The sequence below is a fragment of the Leptopilina boulardi genome, unplaced genomic scaffold (genome assembly GCF_019393585.1).
Source record: "Leptopilina boulardi isolate dan_hultmark-lab unplaced genomic scaffold, ZJU_Lbou_2.1 LbouV2_110, whole genome shotgun sequence".
Classification (NCBI taxonomy): domain Eukaryota; kingdom Metazoa; phylum Arthropoda; class Insecta; order Hymenoptera; family Figitidae; genus Leptopilina; species Leptopilina boulardi.
Window position 1 is genome coordinate 543,858 of NW_026137653.1, and position 22,835 is coordinate 566,692.

At 29.6% G+C, this 22,835-nt stretch overlaps 1 protein-coding gene across 3 annotated transcripts in view; it reads right to left on the reverse strand.

Moving 5' to 3' along the window:
* Nucleotides 1–22,835, reverse strand: part of LOC127277058 (lachesin-like) — a 218,843-nt gene that overhangs the window by 121,008 nt on the left and 75,000 nt on the right. For all 3 annotated transcript variants that reach the window (XM_051297888.1, XM_051297883.1, XM_051297875.1), the window contains one exon: nt 8,637–8,746. In XM_051297888.1, the coding sequence (XP_051153845.1) occupies nt 8,637–8,746 (110 nt within the window). The remainder of the gene's footprint in view (nt 1–8,636; nt 8,747–22,835) is intronic.

The window sequence follows — 22,835 nt, forward strand, 5'->3', positions numbered from 1 at the left end:
AAAAATTTTTGAACCTGTTTCAAAACAATTTTTACGTAAGCTTTTTATATTCATAAGAGGGATCAACTTTTTTTCTTAAAAAAAAAAATCTTTTTAAATTCAAAAAATAAATAGAGAAAAGAAAAGAAAATTAAAAATGAGTGTTTTTTTAAAAATAAATATTATTTGGTAAAATTTAAAATTGAATTGAATATACTAATGGTTTGGGATACTCGTAAGCGAGTATACTCTTTGAATAATATCGTCTCGAAAGTTCGACTTTTGCGGGGAAAATGTTCAATAACGGATGCTGGCTGGTCACCAGGGTAGATTTAAAAGGGAGGTCGGAGGGGCAAAAGGTCGGGAGATTAACGCATCGATTAGTTTCGAACACGAAGAAACACTCTTTGGCACTTTGGCGCCATGTATGTATGCACAAATCGTGTTTTTTTTTTTTTTCCTCTACATTTTTTTCTCTCATACCTCGGAAACCTGAATGTCGAGACTGTCCATATTAGCACCCTGCCAATACTATTCTAGACCTTTTTCAATCAAAGCTATCAAAAAAAAAAAAAAAAAAAAAATTCGAAAATTGTCCCAAAGTGTATTTTTCTTTTTTATTTACAATTTCAAGAAAACAAAACAAAAAATTTGTTACATTCTATTTTTCTTGATTTGGAAACATTTTTTTTTTGTTACCTCATCACAATCAATTACACAAAAAGGATGCAAATAAAAAATTGCTAGTACCGAGTGTTATTGACATAAAAGTAATTGAATTAATTCTCTTTTGATTTAGTTTCGGAAAAAAAAGGTGAATCTTTATTTTCTATTGAAATATCTATTCGAATATTTAAAGTAAGAGTGCGATTTTAGTAAAATAATAAATAAAATTTCTCACTAACTTTTAATTTTTATAAAATTTTATATTATTTTTTTTTTAAACATAGAAGTACAATTTATTTAAAAAAATTTAATGAAATTTCGTTAAAAAATCGAAATATACTTTTATTATGTAATAAAAAAAGTATCTGATTTAAAATATTGAAGTAGTTGTGATTAAATTAAAACATTTTTCTGTGTTTTATGAAAGAATTATAAAATTTAATTTTCACCTTTACAAATACTGATTAAATATTAGTTTATTCACAGTATATACTAAAAATTGCAATAAAAAAAAAAAAAATGCACTTTGAGGCACGGCACAGTGAACATATTGTATAATCAATTTAAATAGAATTTGGAACACTTTCAAAATATTGAAATATATTCGACTACTTTCAGTGTGGAAACTGCTACCCTTTTTTTCCAGAGGCGGGGGATTGAGGCTTTAACGCTCCGATTAGTCGGAAAATCTGAACACATTGAAACACTTTTCAGCACTTTAGCAAAGTATACATTGTGAATATAACACAGTTTTTTTTCCTTTTCTCTCTCTCTCTCTCTCTCTCTCGTTTTCTTTTTTTTTTCTTTTCCAATTTTCTCTTTTTCTTGCTTTGTTCCAGCATTTACTCTCCTATCTCTTCGTGTATATTGACTTTTAAAATAGTTGATTTTCTTTTCTTATCTTTTTTTTCTTTTTTTTGTTCTTGTTTAAAAACAAAATTATACAGTCTTACAATTCGTATCGAGCTAATAATGTCAGCTGAGTTGCTTGTTCTGAAAAGGATCGCAATTATCTTTGGAAAGTCTCGAATTGTTATAAAAAGAAAAGAAAATCGAATAAAAAATAAAAGAAAAAAAAATATAAATTGAAAATTAAAATAAAAATACTATCGGATAACCATATTTTTCGGTTTAAAGTGTATCTGCTAATACAATTTTTTTTTTGTTTTTGTTTTTTCGCTGGTTATTAAAAAGCTTTCAATCCTTAGTGCACGTCAATGTGAATCGTTTGTGTAAAAATGTTTCTGACGCCCACGAAAATTCGTCGTAAAAAAAAAAAAAAAGTTTTACGGGGGGCTTATCTGGTAAAATGGTCAAAATTCAGAAGGGCGAATGTTACACATCCGGTTGACAAAAAAGTAATCGGCCTAAAATTGCTCTATTATGTTTTCATATTTTGTATAAATCAAAAATGCTTTGTCAAATATTTATAATAAATTTAATTTTCTAGCTTTTTAAAATTTGATTTTAAAATTGTTGCGATTTAATTAATTTTAATTTAATTTTTAATTTGGTTTTTGTTATTTATCTCTTAATTTATTTTCAGAGTTTCCAACAATTATTTACTTGTATAAATAATATTTTCTGCAATTTTTTATTTCATTATTTTCAATATCGACAGAATCTGGTAAATTTTACTTTCTATATAGCAATTCCGGAAGGATTTTAAATTATAAAAAAAAATACACAATCTACAAGACTATAAAGATGCTAATAAGTGCTGCTATATATGTACTGAACAAATGCTTTCTTTTCTTTTACAGAAGCTTTACTTTCATTGTGTGTCGTACTTTCATTCATCTGTTTAGAGTTACAATAAAGTCGCTCTTTTAAAGGTTGGAAGGATATAATGGAAAATTTATTCCGTGAAAAATAAGCGCGCGCGCACATTGTTTTGTTGTTTCCCTCTGTGTGTATATATTTAGGTGCAAGCGGATCCATTAAAGTAAATGCTTGATGCAATTTCCTCAATGAAATATTTTCACAATCAACTTATATATATATTCGCCAAAAGAAAACAAACGTCAATTGTCTTAAATCGTTATTGTCTTCTTTTTTTTTACCAATTTACTTTTCATGTTAACTACTTCATTTTAGAAATGGTTTTAGATTTTATAAACTGTTTATTTATAATAAAATTATTGTCATTTTCATGTAAGATTTCGAAACTTTTTAGATAAAACATGAAAGAGTTTAATCGGTGATCCGCAAAAAAAAAAAAAAGATTGGCATTCGTAAATGGCGAGTGAGGAAGGGAGGAAACTGCGTCAAGCAAGTTGTACGGCAAGATGTTACAAAGTTTGTGCGGTGTTAAAGTAGGGGTGGTAAGCGGCAAGCTTTACTGGCACTCACCATCACAAACATTATTTTATCATTTTAATGGTGAACAGGGGGGTGAAAAACCGGAAAGGGGCATAACTCGACTCCTCCCAGTCTAAGGTTCAACTCCTTTCCTCAAACCCTTACAATTGACCCTCGCTGTCTTATATAAGATTACGCTTGTTACGATAGTCTCCGGTTGACGACGATGTCGTCGCTTCATCCGCTCGCTCAGCACGACGACGCGGTGTTGACTTCGTTAAAGAGGACGCTTTAATTCACTACCTTCTGCTATATTCCTCCCCTCAATTTCCTTCTCTCTCTCTCTCTCTCTCTCTCTCTCTCTCTCTCTCTCTCTCTCTCTCTCTCTCTCTCTCTCTCTGTTTTTCTCTCTTTTTTTCCCTTTCTCTCATTTCTTCCTGGTTTTTCTCTCAGTGGTTTCTATATACCATCATCCTTTCAGAGATATACTTTCGCCCCAGCATCTCTTCCACTCTTTACCATGTTCTGACCTTCTTTTTTTCCGTTTACCTTCCATTTGTCCAAACTCCCCCTGTAAAAAAGGAGAAAGAGGTTCCCACAAAGTTTCCTCTTTCCCCCTTAACAAAGATATCCATCATTCTTCACACAAAAGGATATTTTATTAAAACTTTCCCGTTAGTCGACTTTTAATATTACTTAATTAATTGTCAGTAGAAAAAAAAAAAATTTTAGAACTAGTAAATATAATAATTTAATTGTAATTATCAATCTTGTCTTTAGCGCGAGATCACGTAAGTTCTATACTTAAGCCATATAGTGTTAGCTTTGGTTTGAGGTTTGGCCGCAGCAAGCCGCATGTTTGCGGTATTGCTGTCGGTGCTCCGGAGAGTACATTCTAACCCCCCTCCTCTCTCACTCTGCAAATCTATATTCACCCCTCTCACTCTCTCTCTCTCTCTCCCCCGACTGTTCCGGTGAAGGCTTCAAGCTCAACGCGAACAATAGACGATAATCGCTACATCCGCAAACATTACCAGTCAATAAGGACAACGTCTTTTATTAAACTGTATATCGTTAATCGTTAATTAAATTGTATATTAAATTTATAATCCAAATTAAAATCAAAAGTTATTATTGCTTTAGAAATTGTGAACCAAAAAATTTCAGAAAACAAAATGAGAGTCAACTTATAAAAATTCAGACATTGATCTGGAGAGAGCAAAAAAGGGGAATTAACGAACCTCTCGAGAATACGCGACGACTCCATAACAACAACAACCCTTAAGATCAATTGAAAAATCGTTTCAGCCTATTGATGAAAAATCCACTAAAGAAATAAATAAACAAATTAATCAATTACAACAAAGAGTCATATCGATTATTATTATTTCCGCTTCACAAATTGTCAAAGTATTTATGATAAAGATGTTTGGGAGATTTTCTTTAGAGGAAAAAAAATAATTGAAAAAGCTATTTCACAAGTATAAAAAAAACTCTTTTCTTTAAATATAAATATTAATTAATATTCATATTAATAGTACGCATATTACTAGTAGGAAAATTAATTATTAATAGTACAAATATTAATAGCAGGAATATTACTAGTACGAATATTACTAGTACGAATATTACTAGTACGAATATTACTACTACGAATATTAATTATTACGAGTACAAATATTAATAGTAGGAATATTACTAGTACGAATATTACTAGTACGAATATTACTAGTAGGAATATTACTAGTACGCATATTACTACTACGAATATTAATTATTACTAGTATAAATATTAATAGTAGGAACATTACTAGTACGAATATTACTAGTAAGAATATTACTACTACGAATATTAATTATTACTAGTACAAATATTAATAGTAGGAATATTACTAGTACGCATATTACTACTACGAATATTAATTATTACTAGTATAAATATTAATAGTAGGAATATTACTAGTAGGAATATTACTAGTAGGAATATTACTAGTACGAATATTACTAGTAGGAACATTACTAGTACGAATATTCCTAGTACCAATATTAATAGTAGGACTATTACTAGTACGAATATTAATTATTAATAGTACGAATATTAATAGTACGAATTTTACTAGTAGAAACATTACTAGTAGGAATATTACTACTACGAATATTAATTATTAATAGTACGAATATTAAAATTATTAATAGTAAAAATATTAATAGGAATATTACTAGTACGAATAATACAAGTAGGAATATTACTACTACGAATATTACTAGTAGGAATATTAATTATTACTAGTACGAATATTACTAGGAGGAACATTACTAGTACGAATATTACTAGGAGGAACATTACTAGTACGAATATTACTAGGAGGAACATTACTAGTACGAATATTACTAGGAGTAACATTATTAGTACGAATATTACTAGTAGGAACAGTACTAGTACGAATATTAATTATTAATAGTACAAATATAAGTAGTACGAATATTACTAGTACGAATATTACTAGTAGGAACATTACTAGTACGAATTTTACTATTACAAATATTAATAATACGAATTATTAAACAGTAATAAATATTTTCTCTCCGCAGAGAATTGTATTACAATGTTGTAAGAAGAGGATTAATTATAAATAAGCTCCTTTAAAAAGATCAACCGAAATAGAAATCCTGAAGCGAGTTGAAATAATGTGACAAAGCGAAGAAGGCAACGTGATGGCGTTTATATCAAAAAGGAAAATCCAAGATAGTTTTCAAAGAGAGAATAAAAACAGTAGAGGGAAACCCTCCCCCCCCCCCTTTTTTTTCTAGAAATAATCCAATTCTAGTGCGCGCAAGAATCAAATAATATATTTCCTTATCTGAAATCGTTTTCTCGTTCCTATTTTCCTTGAGAATCCGTATAGCAGTGTCGCACATAGGAGAAAAGAACCAATCTTCTATGCGTTACCACTATGGTACACCTCTATACCGGCATCTACATATATATAGACATGCACGTGGAATAATACCGGTAAATCGAGAAATCCTCGCTCTTAACTTTCCACTGTATCGTTTAGTGTGTCGAACAAAAGGACAATGCTCCCTAGAAAATTTACATTTTCGCTATACTGCGGTTCGATATTTCGATGTTTCATTCCACTGCGGGTCCAAGCGGTTTTCTATATTCAAAAAAATATATTTTTTCGAATCGAAAAAAAAAATTTAACTATTTGCAATGGAATTTTCTTCTATGAATAATTAATTTTTGAAAAAAAATTTCTATCTGTGTTTAACTATATCTTACATAACGAATTTTTCTTCCAAAAATAACTAGATTTTGAAAATAATTTCGAGATGAAAAAAGTCTAAAGAGATTCATTTTGAAAATTTTTTTCCAACGTTTCTTTTTTTAAAAAAAAAACTATTCTCCAATACGGTTACATTTTACTGTTTATATAATTATTCTCTTTTATAAATTTATTCATGAGTATTAATTTGTGCTCACTTAATAAAGATTAAAAAGGAGAAATTTCTTTTTAAATATCGTTCTTGTAATAAATCAACATGCAAAAAAAAAAAAAAATTAATAAAACAAGTTTCAAGTTTAAAATGCTTGTATAAAAGTATAATTTTTTTTTTCATTGAATTAAAAATTTTTAATTTGGAGTTAAAAAAAATTTCCACTTGAAAACAAATATTCTGTTTTCAAGAATAATAAAAATAATTTTTGAATTTAGATTTCCTTTACACATAATTTTTTTCCCACATGAAAAATTCTGAAATATACTAAATTCATTGATATAAATTTTTCCTGCTTCTTTTAATTATAAACTGAAAAAAATTTGGTATCAAAAATTAGAAAAAATTAGAATTTAATTCTCCAATTAATTTATATTATGCGAGAGAAGAAAAAGTTCGAAAAAAAAAACGCCTCAAAAAAGTATATTTGACGTAACAAATACATGTCTGATGACTATATGAGGTAGTAACTTTGATCTTATAGGATAAGAGTGGGTTTAACAGGAGTGATCCCTAGTGACCTGTCTACACGACTCTAAAGGGTACTAAGGACTAGTTTGCGAGAGCATTTGAGTAGCATAAAAGAAAACTCCTATGGCACTACAGTAACCACACGATAAAAGTTTCACACCCAAATGGAAATCTTTGATTGAAAAATTTTTTTTCTCAAGAAATAAGATTTTTATCAAGTTTTATTGTCACGGAAAAAAATGTTCAATAAACAAAGAAAAGGACTTTAAAGAAAACTATATAAAAAAAAATTGTTCTAAAAAATCTATATATTTGTAACTTGTGTTACAAGTTCAAAAGACTCGTAAATATTTGTTTGTTTGTTTTTTCATTCAATCAGAAACTTTTGTAATGTTTATTTCTTAAAAAAAAAAGGTAGGTTTCTTAAAAGAGAAGTAAACTTTTGTTTTACTTGTAAGAGAAAATAAAAGATTTATAATACAAATAATACTTGCACTGAGTATATAAACTCCTCGTTAGCTAAATTGCATTAAGCTGAATTAGCGCAAATGTTTTTAAGCTCAACAAACGAAATTTAAAGTCCCTCTTTGTTTTCACTTTCTTTATATTCCCTTGAGTTCTCTTTGTCTTGAATTTAATTTTTCAATCAAGAAATAAAAATTTTGAATTGAATTTGGGGTGAAGGGAAAAAATAGAAAATTCTCATCAAATTCAAGTGGGTTTAAAAAAAAAAAGTATATTTAACGAAAGTGGATGACGAAAGTAAAATATCGACAGTAATTTAGTTAAAAAGTTTACACTAATTTTGTAATTAAGTCTATAATTAAATTGACATAAAGTGAGTTTCATTACCGATAATTCAAGTTAGATAAGAAAGGAAGATTTGTCATGTAAACTTTGCAGAAAGCGGAACTCTCGCCAGTGACTTGCCTCTTCAATTTCAAATTCAAGAAGAGGGTCGAGAAGAGAAGACTTTTATCGCGTGGTACGACGTAAGAGCTGGCAAAAGGCCAAGTAACATCAATTCAATCTTCGTGTGCTCTCTGTGGATGTAAAATTTCAACTGGCCAAAAACCGTATTTCAGATTCCGGTCTTCAACAAAAATCACCTACCAACTTTACCTATATACGAGTATACCTTATTTTCTCCAATCTATTCCAAATACCACACAAAAATTAGATAAAATAATAATTTAATAACGATATCAATATTAAAAATTTTCAATTGTTAATAAAAAATAATAAATTTTAGTGAAGAGAATTTAACTAGAAAGTACATTGAACTGATGTATTTTGATATTTTCAGCATATTCGCAAATAGCGGCTCACACAAAGCGCAAAAGATCATATATATGAAAGTTCGTTCGCTTTTGTTCATTTTGATTTTAATGAGATCCTCCAATGAATCACAGCCATTGAAAAATGTTTCGCGAGGTTTCATCTGTTTCACTAAAACATCTTTGACGAGATTTTCAAGTAGATGCGTATATATTTCTTGTATATATCATTCGGACTTTAGACTACAGTATTCGTGTACTAAACTTTTTGAGAAGTATTTTGCATTTCATTATGTATAAAACATAGTTTAAGGAAAATAACTATTCTCTCCTTTTATGAAAATGTAATACAGAGGAAAACTTTGCAAATGATTATATAAATATCTGTTTTTTGAAACGAATTTCGCAAAATGGAAAATATATATATAAAAAATTACTCACCTTATACGTTCCTAGATCTTTCACTGTACATCCCAATTTTACACTTCGTCCGGCTGGAACTGTTATATTTCCAATCTCATCGACAAATTCTGGATCTGGAACGGTAGACACTGAAAAATAAAAAAAAAAAATTCGATTACAAAAAACATTTAATCGATGCGCTTTCAAAAATTGGATTTTTTGAATAAAATAATAAACTACAACTTATATCATCTAAATAATTTTATTATAAATAAATAAAAATAAATATTTTTCTAAATAAATCATTTAGATGCAACTGGTGTAATTCTGTATAATATTAAAAAATGACTCTCTTTTATGAATCAACTAAGAATATTTTTTTTTGGTGTATAAGTCGAGTTACTTTCAAGGCGAATCGAAGTACTTGGCAAGGCATAAGACTACTAGAAAATTCTCTTTGGTATCACGCCATCACTTACCACTTGCCCTGTTCAAGAGCACTTGACACAACGTATTACCGTATGATTATCTCAACATTTTCTTTATGTAAAAAAAAAATAGTTTTTAACTATTTTTATTTATTATTTAAAAATACTTTATAAATACCTACAGAACTTTGTATTTATTTTTATATTTACTTCCCCGATATATAGTAATATAAAAATCATAGAAAATTATAAGGTATTAAAATAAGCTCCAACGCTTATTATTTTAATCCAATTTTTTGCTTATTTTAATACCAAAATTGTTGCACCTTATTTTAATGCCTTTTAATTTTCTCTGTATTTCGTAAAATGAATTTTTTTTTCTACTATTATTTTAGTCTCTTTAAAGATATTTGAAAAAAAGATCTTTTTAAAGTAAAACCAGCAAAAAGTAAAATCATAAAAAATTATTAATATTATAAAATATTTAAAAGAAAAAATTATTTCCGAATGAGAATGATAAACTTAAAGATAATGGTACATCAGAACTTTCTTTTATATTTATATAAAATCGAAGTCTTTGAAAGGATATACATTAAAATTCAAACCAAGAGAAAGAATAAGAAGACACATGGTTTCCTTTTGAGAGAGCACTCGCTAAAATTTATTATTAACGATGACATATAAAAAAGATACAATTTTCTCCAAAATTTATTATTAATATTATTTTTTATTATTATTATTATTATTAAATATATTTTTTTATATATATGTGACACGGACAGTTAAAAGGGACCTACGGTCCGAAAAAATCGATTTTCATTTTTTTATTGATTCTTATAGTAAATAAGCCGCTATTTCCAACGCATTAAACCGCAGCTTTCTAGCTGCATTAGTTTTTTTTAACAATTTCACTTCAAAGTTAGGTACTTTAACAAAAAAAAAGTACAACAAAATCAAATTTGACAAACTTTTCTAAAATTAATCAAATTTGCTTGAAACTCGTTACTCAGGGGTTTTTGGGGTGGCTGATTACGAATCCGCTGTTAGTTTTTGAAAATTCAAAATGACGGATCCAGTATGGCGGATGACTTTTTTAAAAATTGATCGGATTCGCTTGAAATTCGTTACTCGGGGGTTTTTGGGCTCGCTGATTACGAATCCGATGTTAGTTTTTAAAAATTCAAAATGGCAGATCTAATATGGCGGATGAGTTATTTAAAAATTATACGGATTTGCTTTTCAGAATTTTTAAATGTATGATTTTAATACAAATAGGTATATTATAGTCTTTTAAATGAGCAAACGAAATTTTTGAGTTTTACACAAATTCGAACAAATTTGAAATGTTGTCCTCCATATTGGATCCGCCATTTTGAATTTTTAAAAACTAACATCATATTTGTAATCAGCGACCCCAAAAACCCCTGAGTAACGATTTTCAAGCGAATCCGATCAATTTTTAAAAAAGTCATCCGCCATATTGGATCCGCCATTTTGAATTCTTAAAAACTAACATCATATTCGTAATCACTGACCCCAAAAAACTAACATCATAATCGTCATCAGCGACCCCAAAAACCCCCGAGTAACAAGTTTCAATTCATTAAAACGTTCACAAGCATAAAAATCAACTTGCTAAACTTCAAAGTCGTTTTTCTCGAAATCTTTTTTTCGGATCGTAGGTCCCTTTTAACTGTCCGTGTCACATATATATTTTTTAAAATTCTTCAACCAAGATTTATTTAAATGTTTTTACCAGCATCTAATTAAGATTTGGTGATGGATCAATTTTAATGATGAGTGATGGTATAAAAATCACAAGTTTATCTACCCTCATCCTTGTTTTTCGTCGAATCTGTCTACCACCATGAGAGAGGCGGAAGTGATATCGCCAAGATATAGGCGTTGGCACTTTTTTTCTCTTCTTCTCTCTCTCTCTCTCTCTCTCTCTCTAAAGGAGAACAAGAAAACGAGAGGCTGATAAAGCCAACTCATTGGCCAATGGAATAGACAGACTGCTGTCATTTGTCAGCGTGTGACGACAGAAAAGAGAATGAGAGGGAAAGAGATGAGGAAACGTAATAGAGGTAAACGGTTAACTTAGCCGAGGCTTTTGATTCGATTCGGCAGTGGTGCCCGTATCAGCAGTTTCTAGTGCAGCCCAAGAGAGAGAGAGAGAGAAAATTCGCGGAAGAGGAAAATTGTTAACTGAAAATGCAAACGTAAGGAGGTTCACGGGCTCATGAATGGTAATTAAAAAGATACGCTATTCAACAAATTTTATTCTTGCGATTATAAATTTTCAGTTCAACAAAAATCGAAAAAAAAAAAATTATTCATCGATTTTGAATTATTTTCGCTCATCTTTTTTTTGTCATGTACGAAAAAAAAATCTATCACACACACACACACATGTGAAAATTCACACGCTCAAAAGTGCATTCTTCGATTCTTTATCTCACGTCTCGAGAAAATAAAAGAACGCATGAACGAAAAATACACTTGAATCGAGATAAAATAACGCCTGCCTTATCTTGGATTTAGTTTTTTTTAAGAACTACTCCTTAAAAACGGACATTCGGGTTTCAGAAATGGTCGCATGCATTTCTGATGAACGTTTACACTGAAAGGTTCACTTTTCCTTGTGCCAGAGTCGTGCTGCGATACTGATCTCGATTTTATGAAAACAATTCGGGCGCCCTGCCATGTTTTCAAAAAAAAAAAAAAAAAAAATCACCACAAACGATACCAAACATATAAAAATGGAAGGTTCTCTCAATTTTATTTTCTATACGTCTTTTTTTAAATTTTCTTTAGCCACCTATACCCCTGGGTTTTCGATGGCTTCCCATTCTCTGTAACTGCTCTTTGTGAAGGAAATAACTTTTTACTTTGAATGTATTTTCTTTTGTCATTTTATTCCAAAAAAAAAAGTTCATACAAGGAGGATTAAAATTTCATTATAGTGAATGAAAAGATTACTTTTCATATTCTCATGTATAACCAAATTAGTATATATTACCGAATTTTATCACTGATAGATTTTAATAATACAATAGTTTTATTAATATATTATCATATTAATAATTAATATGATAATTTCCGTGACGATTAATATTTCAACAGTGAATAAATTTCACGAGCAAATGAACAGTTAATGAAAAGGCAAAGAGAAGAATGAAATTTGACAGAACTTGCAAGATATCATCAAAGGCAGTAGGCGATAAGAGAGGATAAAATTCGAATTACCGGTCCTCATTTTTTTTCCTTTTTGTCTTAACTTTCATCTGTGAAGTCTTGCTCTTATTTTCTGGCTTATCGGCTTGAATCTCATAAATTTCGCGGAAAACGCGATTAAGCGAACCTCGACCCGTCCAATCTAAGTATTCAAATGAGCGAACCGACTTACAGCCTTTACGTCGTCAGCTTCTATACATATATAGTTTTTTACAATCGAGTGGCACCCTACCACACGCCCCCAAACCCTTCTTTTAAATTTTCACCTTCAGAGTGCTTGGTGTGTAACATGAAAAAAGTTGAGAGTTCTAAGAAATTGATCTTGAGGGTGCGTACACCACTATAAAGCGAAAAGCCTTTCTAGGTTATTCTCTCATTTATAACCCTTTCGTATCAAAAGTCGATCGAGAATGACGAATTCCATTTACTGTATATATGTGAATTTATTTCACAGTGAAATGGAACATTTTTCATGACATCACTTTTGCGTGTCTCATTTTAATGTCATTATATAAAAAAGCCACACACTGACACAAGTGTTAAATTTTTTTAAGATTAGTTAAACTATCTGGAAAATAAATCGTGAAATATCAAATAAACGAAATCAACAAAAAATTACATTAATTTATTCCCAAAAAAAACAATTTTTCTACAAAAAGCACTATTTTTGGTATAAAAAACAATATAATTTTCTTCTAAAATTTTTAGCAAATATTTTTGCAAATACAAAATGGCTTATTCTAATTATTTTTGGGAAACAGTTTCAGGATCTTCTAGTTAAGCGGATGCTGAGATCCACTAAAAAACAAAGTCGGAAAAAATTCCAAAAAATTAAATTTTATTGATAATTGTTCGGGGATACCACCAATAAAATAAGGAAAAAGTTTCAAAAAAAAAATGTATGGCGCACTTTTTGATTGGTCCAGCGGATGCTGAGCTACACTCACTAAAACTGGGAAAAAATTATCGAAAAAAAAAAATTTGCCAGATAATGACTCGGGAATAATGCCAATAAATTGAGCAAAAAGTCTCGAACAAAAAATGTATGGCGCACTTTTAGATTGGTCCAGCGGATGCTGAGCTACACTCACTAAAACTGGGAAAAAATTTTCGAAAAAAAAAATTTGCCAGATAATGACTCGGGAATAATGCCAAAAAATTGAGCAAAAAGTCTCGAACTAAAAATGTATGGCGCACTTTTTGATTGGTCCAGCGGATGCTGAGCTACACTCACTAAAACTGGGAAAAAATTTTCAAAAAAAAAAATTTGCCAGATAATGACTCGGGAATAATGCCAAAAAATTGAGCAAAAAGTCTCGAACAAAAAATGTATGGCGCCCTTTTTGATTGGTCCAGCGGATGCTGAGCTACACTCAAAAATAATTTGGAAAAATTTTCAAAAAATTAAATTTGAGAGATAATTGTTTGGGAATACCACCAAAGCCATTAGAAGAAAGTTCTGAACAAAAAATGTATGGCGCACTTTTTGATTGGTCCAGCGGATGCTGAGCTACACTAAAAAATAATTTGGAAAAATTTTCAAAAAATTAAATTTGCGATATAATTGTTCGGGAATACCACCAAAGTCATTAGAAGAAAGTTCTGAACAAAAAATGTATGGCGCACTTTTTGATTGGTCCAGCGGATGCTGAGCTACACTCACTAAAACTGGGAAAAAATTTTCAAAAAAAAAAATTTGCCAGATAATGACTCGGGAATAATGCCAAAAAATTGAGCAAAAAGTCTCGAACAAAAAATGTATGGCGCCCTTTTTGATTGGTCCAGCGGATGCTGAGCTACACTCAAAAATAATTTGGAAAAATTTTCAAAAAATTAAATTTGAGAGATAATTGTTTGGGAATACCACCAAAGCCATTAGAAGAAAGTTCTGAACAAAAAATGTATGGCGCACTTTTTGATTGGTCCAGCGGATGCTGAGCTACACTAAAAAATAATTTGGAAAAATTTTCAAAAAATTAAATTTGCGATATAATTGTTCGGGAATACCACCAAAGTCATTAGAAGAAAGTTCTGAACAAAAAATGTATGGCGCACTTTTTGATTGGTCCAGCGGATGCTGAGCTACACTAAAAAATAATTTGGAAAAATTTTCAAAAAATTAAATTTGCGATATAATTGTTCGGGAATACCACCAAAGACATTAGAAGAAAGTTCTGAACAAAAAATGTATGGCGCACTTTTTGATTGGTCCAGCGGATGCTGAGCTACACTCACTAAAACTGGGAAAAAATTTTCAAAAAAAAAAATTTGCCAGATAATGACTCGGGAATAATGCCAAAAAATTGAGCAAAAAGTCTCGAACAAAAAATGTATGGCGCCCTTTTTGATTGGTCCAGCGGATGCTGAGCTACACTCAAAAATAATTTGGAAAAATTTTCAAAAAATTAAATTTGAGAGATAATTGTTTGGGAATACCACCAAAGCCATTAGAAGAAAGTTCTGAACAAAAAATGTATGGCGCACTTTTTGATTGGTCCAGCGGATGCTGAGCTACACTAAAAAATAATTTGGAAAAATTTTCAAAAAATTAAATTTGCGATATAATTGTTCGGGAATACCACCAAAGTCATTAGAAGAAAGTTCTGAACAAAAAATGTATGGCGCACTTTTTGATTGGTCCAGCGGATGCTGAGCTACACTAAAAAATAATTTGGAAAAATTTTCAAAAAATTAAATTTGCGATATAATTGTTCGGGAATACCACCAAAGACATTAGAAGAAAGTTCTGAACAAATTTTGTATGGCGCACTTTTTGATTGGTCCAGCGGATGCTGAGCTACACTCACTAAAACTGGGAAAAAATTTTCAAAAAAAAAAATTTGCCAGATAATGACTCGGGAATAATGCCAAAAAATTGAGCAAAAAGTCTCGAACAAAAAATGTATGGCGCCCTTTTTGATTGGTCCAGCGGATGCTGAGCTACACTCAAAAATAATTTGGAAAAATTTTCAAAAAATTAAATTTGAGAGATAATTGTTTGGGAATACCACCAAAGCCATTAGAAGAAAGTTCTGAACAAAAAATGTATGGCGCACTTTTTGATTGGTCCAGCGGATGCTGAGCTACACTAAAAAATAATTTGGAAAAATTTTCAAAAAATTAAATTTGCGATATAATTGTTCGGGAATACCACCAAAGTCATTAGAAGAAAGTTCTGAACAAAAAATGTATGGCGCACTTTTTGATTGGTCCAGCGGATGCTGAGCTACACTAAAAAATAATTTGGAAAAATTTTCAAAAAATTAAATTTGCGATATAATTGTTCGGGAATACCACCAAAGACATTAGAAGAAAGTTCTGAACAAATTTTGTATGGCGCACTTTTTGATTGGTCCAGCGGATGCTGAGCTACACTCAAATATATTTCCGAAAAATTTTCGAAAAATTAAATTTAAGAGATAATTGCTCCGCAATACCACCAATAAAATAGTCAAAAAGTTTCGAACAAAAAATGTGTGGCGCACTTTTTGATTGGTCCATCGGATGCTGAGCTACACTCATATAAATTTTGGAAAAATTTTCTAAATCTAAAAAACGAATTCGGAAAAAATTTCAAAAAATTAAATTTGCGAGTTAATCGCTCCGCAATATCGCCAATGTTATTAGAAGAAAATTCTGATCAAAAAATGTAAGGCGCACTTTTTGATTTAGATTTAGACTTTATTGGTAAAATAAATAGTTCTTTTAATTTTGCTAACATATTTAGCAATTAATTTTGCAAATAAAAAAATTGTTTTTTTTTGGGAAAATAATTAAATTTGTTTCAATGATTTTATTGAATTGAGAGTAAACGAGTTTTTTTTTTGTCTGAAAGTCATTAACATTATTTGATTAAAAGAAGTTTTTTATGATTGCATAAAAGGATTCAACTAAGTCTTTAAGCATTGTCTTTTCTTAGTTGAAGAAAATTTTAAACGAATAAAGATAGAAGATGAAGAGAAGAGAAAGAAGAAGATGAGGAGGAAAAGTGAACATGGAAAGAAATGCATCAGGTCTTTGTTTCGCGTACTGATAGAATCTCCAAGTGCCTTCCTTTAAAACTCCACTGGACCAATATCAGGGAGAAGATAAGGATTTTATCTTAATGAACTGCCGAGGCGCTACGCTACAAGTTCAAAAGGCAGTATATAAAAGACACGAAAGACATTATAAATTTCAAATAAAATCCATACTACGCAAATTTGATATTTATTTTTCAAATATTATTCCAAAGCTCATTTTCTTTAATATATTTTTAAAATTAAAATTTGATAAATTATATCCTTTTTTATATAAAAATTTTATTACAATACAAAATTGATATAATTGTAATTAAATAAAAAGTTATATTCTGAAAAATTAGTATTTAAATATATTGAAAAACAAATTGAGTTTGTGAAAAGAAAACATTAATGAAAAAAAAATGTTAATTTAGCTACTCCGAAAATGAAATATAAGTGCAGGGTAAATGTTTAACGTTGTGAGGAGCCTATAGCAGACGTCGAATGGCACAGTCTAACAAGTTGAAATCAAGTTTTAAGAGGAAATAGTACAAGTAGGGTGCAAGTACAGTAATAGCTTTGCCAGCTTTGCTTCCTTATTCATAGCGACAAAGCTTTATATGATGCAAAGCATTGTTTCGCTGGGAATGCACCAGCTGCTATGCAGCTTCATATTAATTTATAATTTATAGTAATAAATAATAAATATAATACACATATATTTCTATTATAAAATATTTATTATTTATTACTATAAATTATAAATAATTACTAAAAATATTGGTCGTTCTAATAAAAAAAAATTTACGTTTCTAAAAAAAAATCTAAAAAGATTAAATACTAATAATTTTTGTGTATAATACAGATATAATAGTACATTTTCTACTGTGTCAATAATTTTCTAAAAGCATCGAGCTTTCTCCGAGAGAGACGTTTGCATATTGGTCCCGCGTTAATCGATTTTAATTTCCGGTTCGCCTTTATGATCGAAAATGTTATTATTCCTTGGCTTTCAAGCGGCTTCGCAGATTTAAAAACGAACATTTCATGCACTCACGGAAGCGGTAAAACGACATGTTTTGCATGAGACGCACATGCATTTTACTAAAAAAAAGAATTTTATTATTCAAAAATCATTTTAGACAGAATTAAAATTACTATATTCTAGTTTATTAAAAAAAAAAAAAAAAAAAGAAAACAAAATTAAAATACTATACGGAAATAACATATAAGGACAAAATTGGTTCATGAAAAATTTTCCCATATAATCTAAATTTAAAAATGATATACATTTTTTAAATTCGAAAAATATGCGTTAACGTTGGATATGAAATTTTTACATTCCTATTCCATTTTGTAAAATACGATCAAACCTATACAGTATAAAATCATCCATTTTTTATGATCAGATTATGACGGTTAGTTGATGTCACTCTAGCCACTTAAAGCAAACTTATTATATCTCGTTTTAACATTAAATAGAAAAAATTTATGCAAATATTTTACAGTATTTCTTTTACGTTCATATCAAATGTGTTGGATTTTCCATCAATAAAAGAAAAGGGCAATTTTTTTTTTATATTGCTATATACCAATGTTGCGCACATTTATATTCCTTTCCCATATTATTTACGTATATTTTTTTTATTTAAAAAACAATAAATATTGTTTAAATGTAAAAAAAAGTTGTTTTTCTTGAAAATATATTCGTAAGAAAATTATAAGAAATGTTTTCTACAATCTTTAAAAATTGAAGACTGACCATTAAACCTATGTCGCCAAAGCAGTGCTATCAATCAGAGGAGTTCACCAACGACACTAAGTCCCTGGACCAGACACTATCCAATAAATTCCCAAGAAAAAATGTCGCAAATTTGATCCCTGGGAAATTTGTCATCACTCAATTCATTCCACTCGAGTAGAATCTAATAGTCATAAGAAGGGTATATTAGAAGATAATTTAAAAAAAAAATTAAAAAATTTCCCATTAGAAATTATAAATTCAAAAATTTTTTGTTTATTCAAATTATAATTTTTAGTTCTTTCTTCTATATAACCTATTACATTACCAATCTCTTTAATATCGTCGAGCAATTTTCAACCTTTTACGATCGAACGTATAAAAATTCCATTGAAACACCACACACCTCATAACTGCTAAGTATACACCAGTCAAACTGTTTTGTCCCACGTCAGTCTTTATATTTCAGGAAAAGTTTCCGAACCATTAATTTTGGAAACTTGACATGTCGTGAGGCTAGAGGAAAAGAGAGAGAGAGAAGATGAAGAGAACCAAAGAAGAATGACATGAAAGAGATGAACACGGTTTATTTTCTAGTCACATATTTGTAAATTATGTCTGTCTAACATTATTATAGAGTTCTTATAGAGTCAAGTTGGCATACCCTCTTTAATATTATAAGAATTACATAATTTCCAACATGTAAAAAAGAATAAAAAAAAAGTAAATCAGATATAATTTTTATTTGAATAAAAATTAGATGAAGAAAAATTGAAATCTATAAAAGATATATTAATCTTAAATTTTACAACAACAACCAATGTTAGGAGATATATATATTTTGGTTAAAGAATAACAACGCGCATTTGATGTTATATAACCACATGTGGCGATCGGTAACGCCAATTTGCGACAACTAATCTAAATTCAAATTGGCTCGAACAAAACTAATCTAGTGGTCGACCGTTCCCTTCACACGCTGTCCACGTGTGTCTACATAGAATACAAGAGATATCCCAATCGACAAAATGTTCTTTTCTTTTCAAAAATTACATTTATTTGCCAACTTTTTTATATATAAAAAATAATGTCAACAAATTAGAAGAGAAATTAATATTTCTTATTTTAAATTAGTCTTATTTTAAAAGAGGAAACGAGTCTTATTTTTTTCAATTTCTCTATGAATTTTTTTTTATTCAATTTAATAAATAATTATTAAATTAAATTTCAATTTACAAAACCAGTTATTTTAATTTTAAATACAAAATATTTAACGAAAAACATTAATATATTGATTTTTTTGGTCGTCTACATTGTGATAAGAAACTTGTAATTCTGAATAAGTAATATTGGTCCGTCAGAGGAAGTTAGTGAGCCACAATTCATTTGAAAATCGATTCGTTCCCAATAGAGGTTGATTGAGGTTCTTCAAATATATATACTTCACCCCACCAATCGTCGATACTGCGGTCACTCTAACTCTGAGGAAAATTTACATTATTTTCTAAACTACCTCCTTGAGTATAAAAATATTCTAATTTTTGTAATAAAGAAAATTAAATAAACTCAATTTTATGCAATAAGAATTCATAATATTTTAAAACTACAAAAATTAAATTAACTTGTAAACTACATTGTAGTCTAGTGAGCTTCCTTGACTATCGTTAAAGAGTCAAAGGATTCGAATCCCAACAGTATTTAAATTTTTTCCACGAGTAAAAATTAATTAAATTTTGAAAAATGGTAAAAATTAATTCGTTACACATATCTTTCAATTTAAATGTCAGTATTAATTAAATTACAAATATATATATATTAGTGCGATAAATGTCAAACGATTATCAATCGACAAATTCTCATCGAACGTCTCGTTAAAATAACAATTAAAACGAATATATGTTCATCACATTTCTATTATTATATATATACATGAAATGAGACGAAAAGACAAATGAAATCTATCTGTTCGACATCCATTACTAGACATTATATAAACACATGAACTCAATCTGTATTTTGAAGAGACATAATATAGATGACGTAATATAATCATTGTCTGAATTTATGTAACATAAAATTTCCAAAAGCAATATATCTATTTACACACTTGCAATATATATTAATTAATTTTCTCAACTAGTATATTAAATCAAGTGCTTCTCCGCTATTTACCCCATAAATTTTATTACAATCGGTAATTAAAATACAAACTTCTATATTAGGTACATTCAAAATTAAACAGAAATTAAAAAAAAAAAAATTTATAGAAAATCAAAAGTTAAATTATATTTCTACATAGTTATAATACTTTCATTATTTTAATTGATATTTTTTTAAAAACAATTCGAATATCACACGGACAAAAATAAATTCCTTACAGATGCCCGAGTAGAAATTTGTAATGGCGCTAGGATGGAAGCGCCACAGCAAAATATTTTACTACAACAACGAAAAAGTTTGTTATGATAAACAAAAACAGTTTTAATTTTTTAAAATTTACTGTCACAGCAAAATTTTTTGACCTCACAGTAAATTTGTTCATATGTTAGCTAACGTAATTTAATGTGAAAACAAATAATTCGCTGCCACAGCAAATTTTTTCCATGAGTGTATAAATTCTATTTATTTCCAAATAGGATTATTTCTAATTTTCTTCAAATGTAAAATAAAAATACCGCAAGCAAAATTCCACAACGAATTTTTATTATAGAAAAATTTTTTCATACTCTCCAGCATCGTTTGAAATATATTTGAGGGAAAAAATGTGTCCCTCGAAATATTTACATAAATTTTAGCAGGTATTTCTGTAAAAATATATGACATTATAGCTAAAATCTAGAGACAATTGTTGTTTTCGCGATGAAAGAGAGAAGGGGGGAGGAGAGTTGAAAAAAGCGGAGTGAAGGGTTGTTGGTTGAGAAAAGGTCGTATCACTATTTGTGCGATATTAAACAGTTTAATCACCAGGCCTATAGAAAAAGAGAGCACGTGTATTACATAAACTCATTCTTTTTCGTATCAGTGTACATTTGCGTATTCCTACATGCTCTGCATAGCTCGTAAATCACGTCCGTCCAACCCCTATATATATACATATACGTCGACTCATATAAGAGAGAAAGAGAGAGAGAAAGAGAGAAAATAGGCGAACAGTGTTGGAGGTGGTGGTTCAAGAGAAACAACACACGAAACTGCGAATACAATTGGCGTCGTGCTAAAGCCAGTGACAAAAATGAAACACACAAACAACAAAAATACAATGAAATCGTTTCGAGAAGACCAAGCGTTGTTAAATCGTATTTCCTCTCTTGCATTATCACAAACAATTATTGTTTTTCATTTGTCATTTATATAAGCAACACTACGCGAAATTATTAATAGATACTCGAGCCAAAATTAAAGCAAAGTCAGATATTCTAATCACACATATTAAGAGGAGTTAAATAACAGAATAGAAAATAAATCATTGTAACTGCGTCTCTTAAATTAGAACATTTTTCAAAAAAATCCAAAAATTTATTTTGAACTAGCTCAGAAACCGATGGACCAATCAAAAAGCGCGTCTTACATTTTCTGTTAAAAACTTTTTGACTATTTTTTTGGTGGTATTCCCGAACGATTATCTCGCAAATTTAATTATTCGAAAATTTTTAGGAGCTTTATTTGAGTGCAGCTCAGCATCCGCAAAACCAATCAAAAAGCGCGTCTTACATTTTCTGTTAAAAACTTTTTGACTATTTTTTTGGTGGTATTCCCGAACGATTATCTCGCAAATTTAATTATTCGAAAATTTTTAGGAGCTTTATTTGAGTGCAGCTCAGCATCCGCAAAACCAATCAAAAAGCGCGACATACATTTTTTGTTTGGAACTTTTTGACTATTTTTTTGGCGGTATTCCTGAACGATTATCACTAAAATTTAATTTTTTGAAAATTTTTCATAAATTTATTTGAGTGTAGCTCAGCATCCGCTGGACCAATCAAAAAGTGCGCCATACATTTTTTGTTCGAAACTTTTTCCCTATTTTATTGGCGGTATTCCGGAAGGAATATCTCGCAAATTTAATTTTTCTAAATTTTTTCCAAATTTGTTTTCTAGTGTAGCTCAGCATCCGCAGGACCAATTTAAAAGTGCGCCATACATTTTTTGTTCGCTACTTTTTGCTAAAGACTTTGGCGGTATTCCTGAACGATTATCACTAAAATTTAATTTTTCTAAATTTTTTCCAAATTTGTTTTCTAGTGTAGCTCAGCATCCGCTGGACCAATCAAAAAGTGCGCCATACATTTTTTGTTCGCTACTTTTTGCTAAAGACTTTGGCGGTATTCCCGAACGATTATCTTGAAAATTTAATTTTTTGAAAATTTTTCGGAAATATATTTGAGTGTAGCTCAGCATCCGCTGGACCAATCAAAAAGTGCGTCATACATTTTTTGTTCAGAACTTTCTTCTAATGACTTTGGCGTCATTCCCAAACAATTATCTTGAAAATTTAATTTTTTGAAAATTTTTCGGAAATATATTTGAGTGTAGCTCAGCATCCGCTGGACCAATCTTAAAGTGCGCCATACATTTTTTGTTCGAAACTTTTTCCCTATTTTATTGGCGGTATTCCGGAAGGAATATCTCGCAAATTTAATTTTTCTAAATTTTTTCCAAATTTGTTTTCTAGTGTAGCTCAGCATCCGCTGGACCAATCAAAAAGTGCGCCATACATTTTTTGTTCGAAACTTTTTCCCTATTTTATTGGCGGTATTCCGGAAGGAATATCTCGCAAATTTAATTTTTCTAAATTTTTTCCAAATTTGTTTTCTTGTGTAGCTCAGCATCC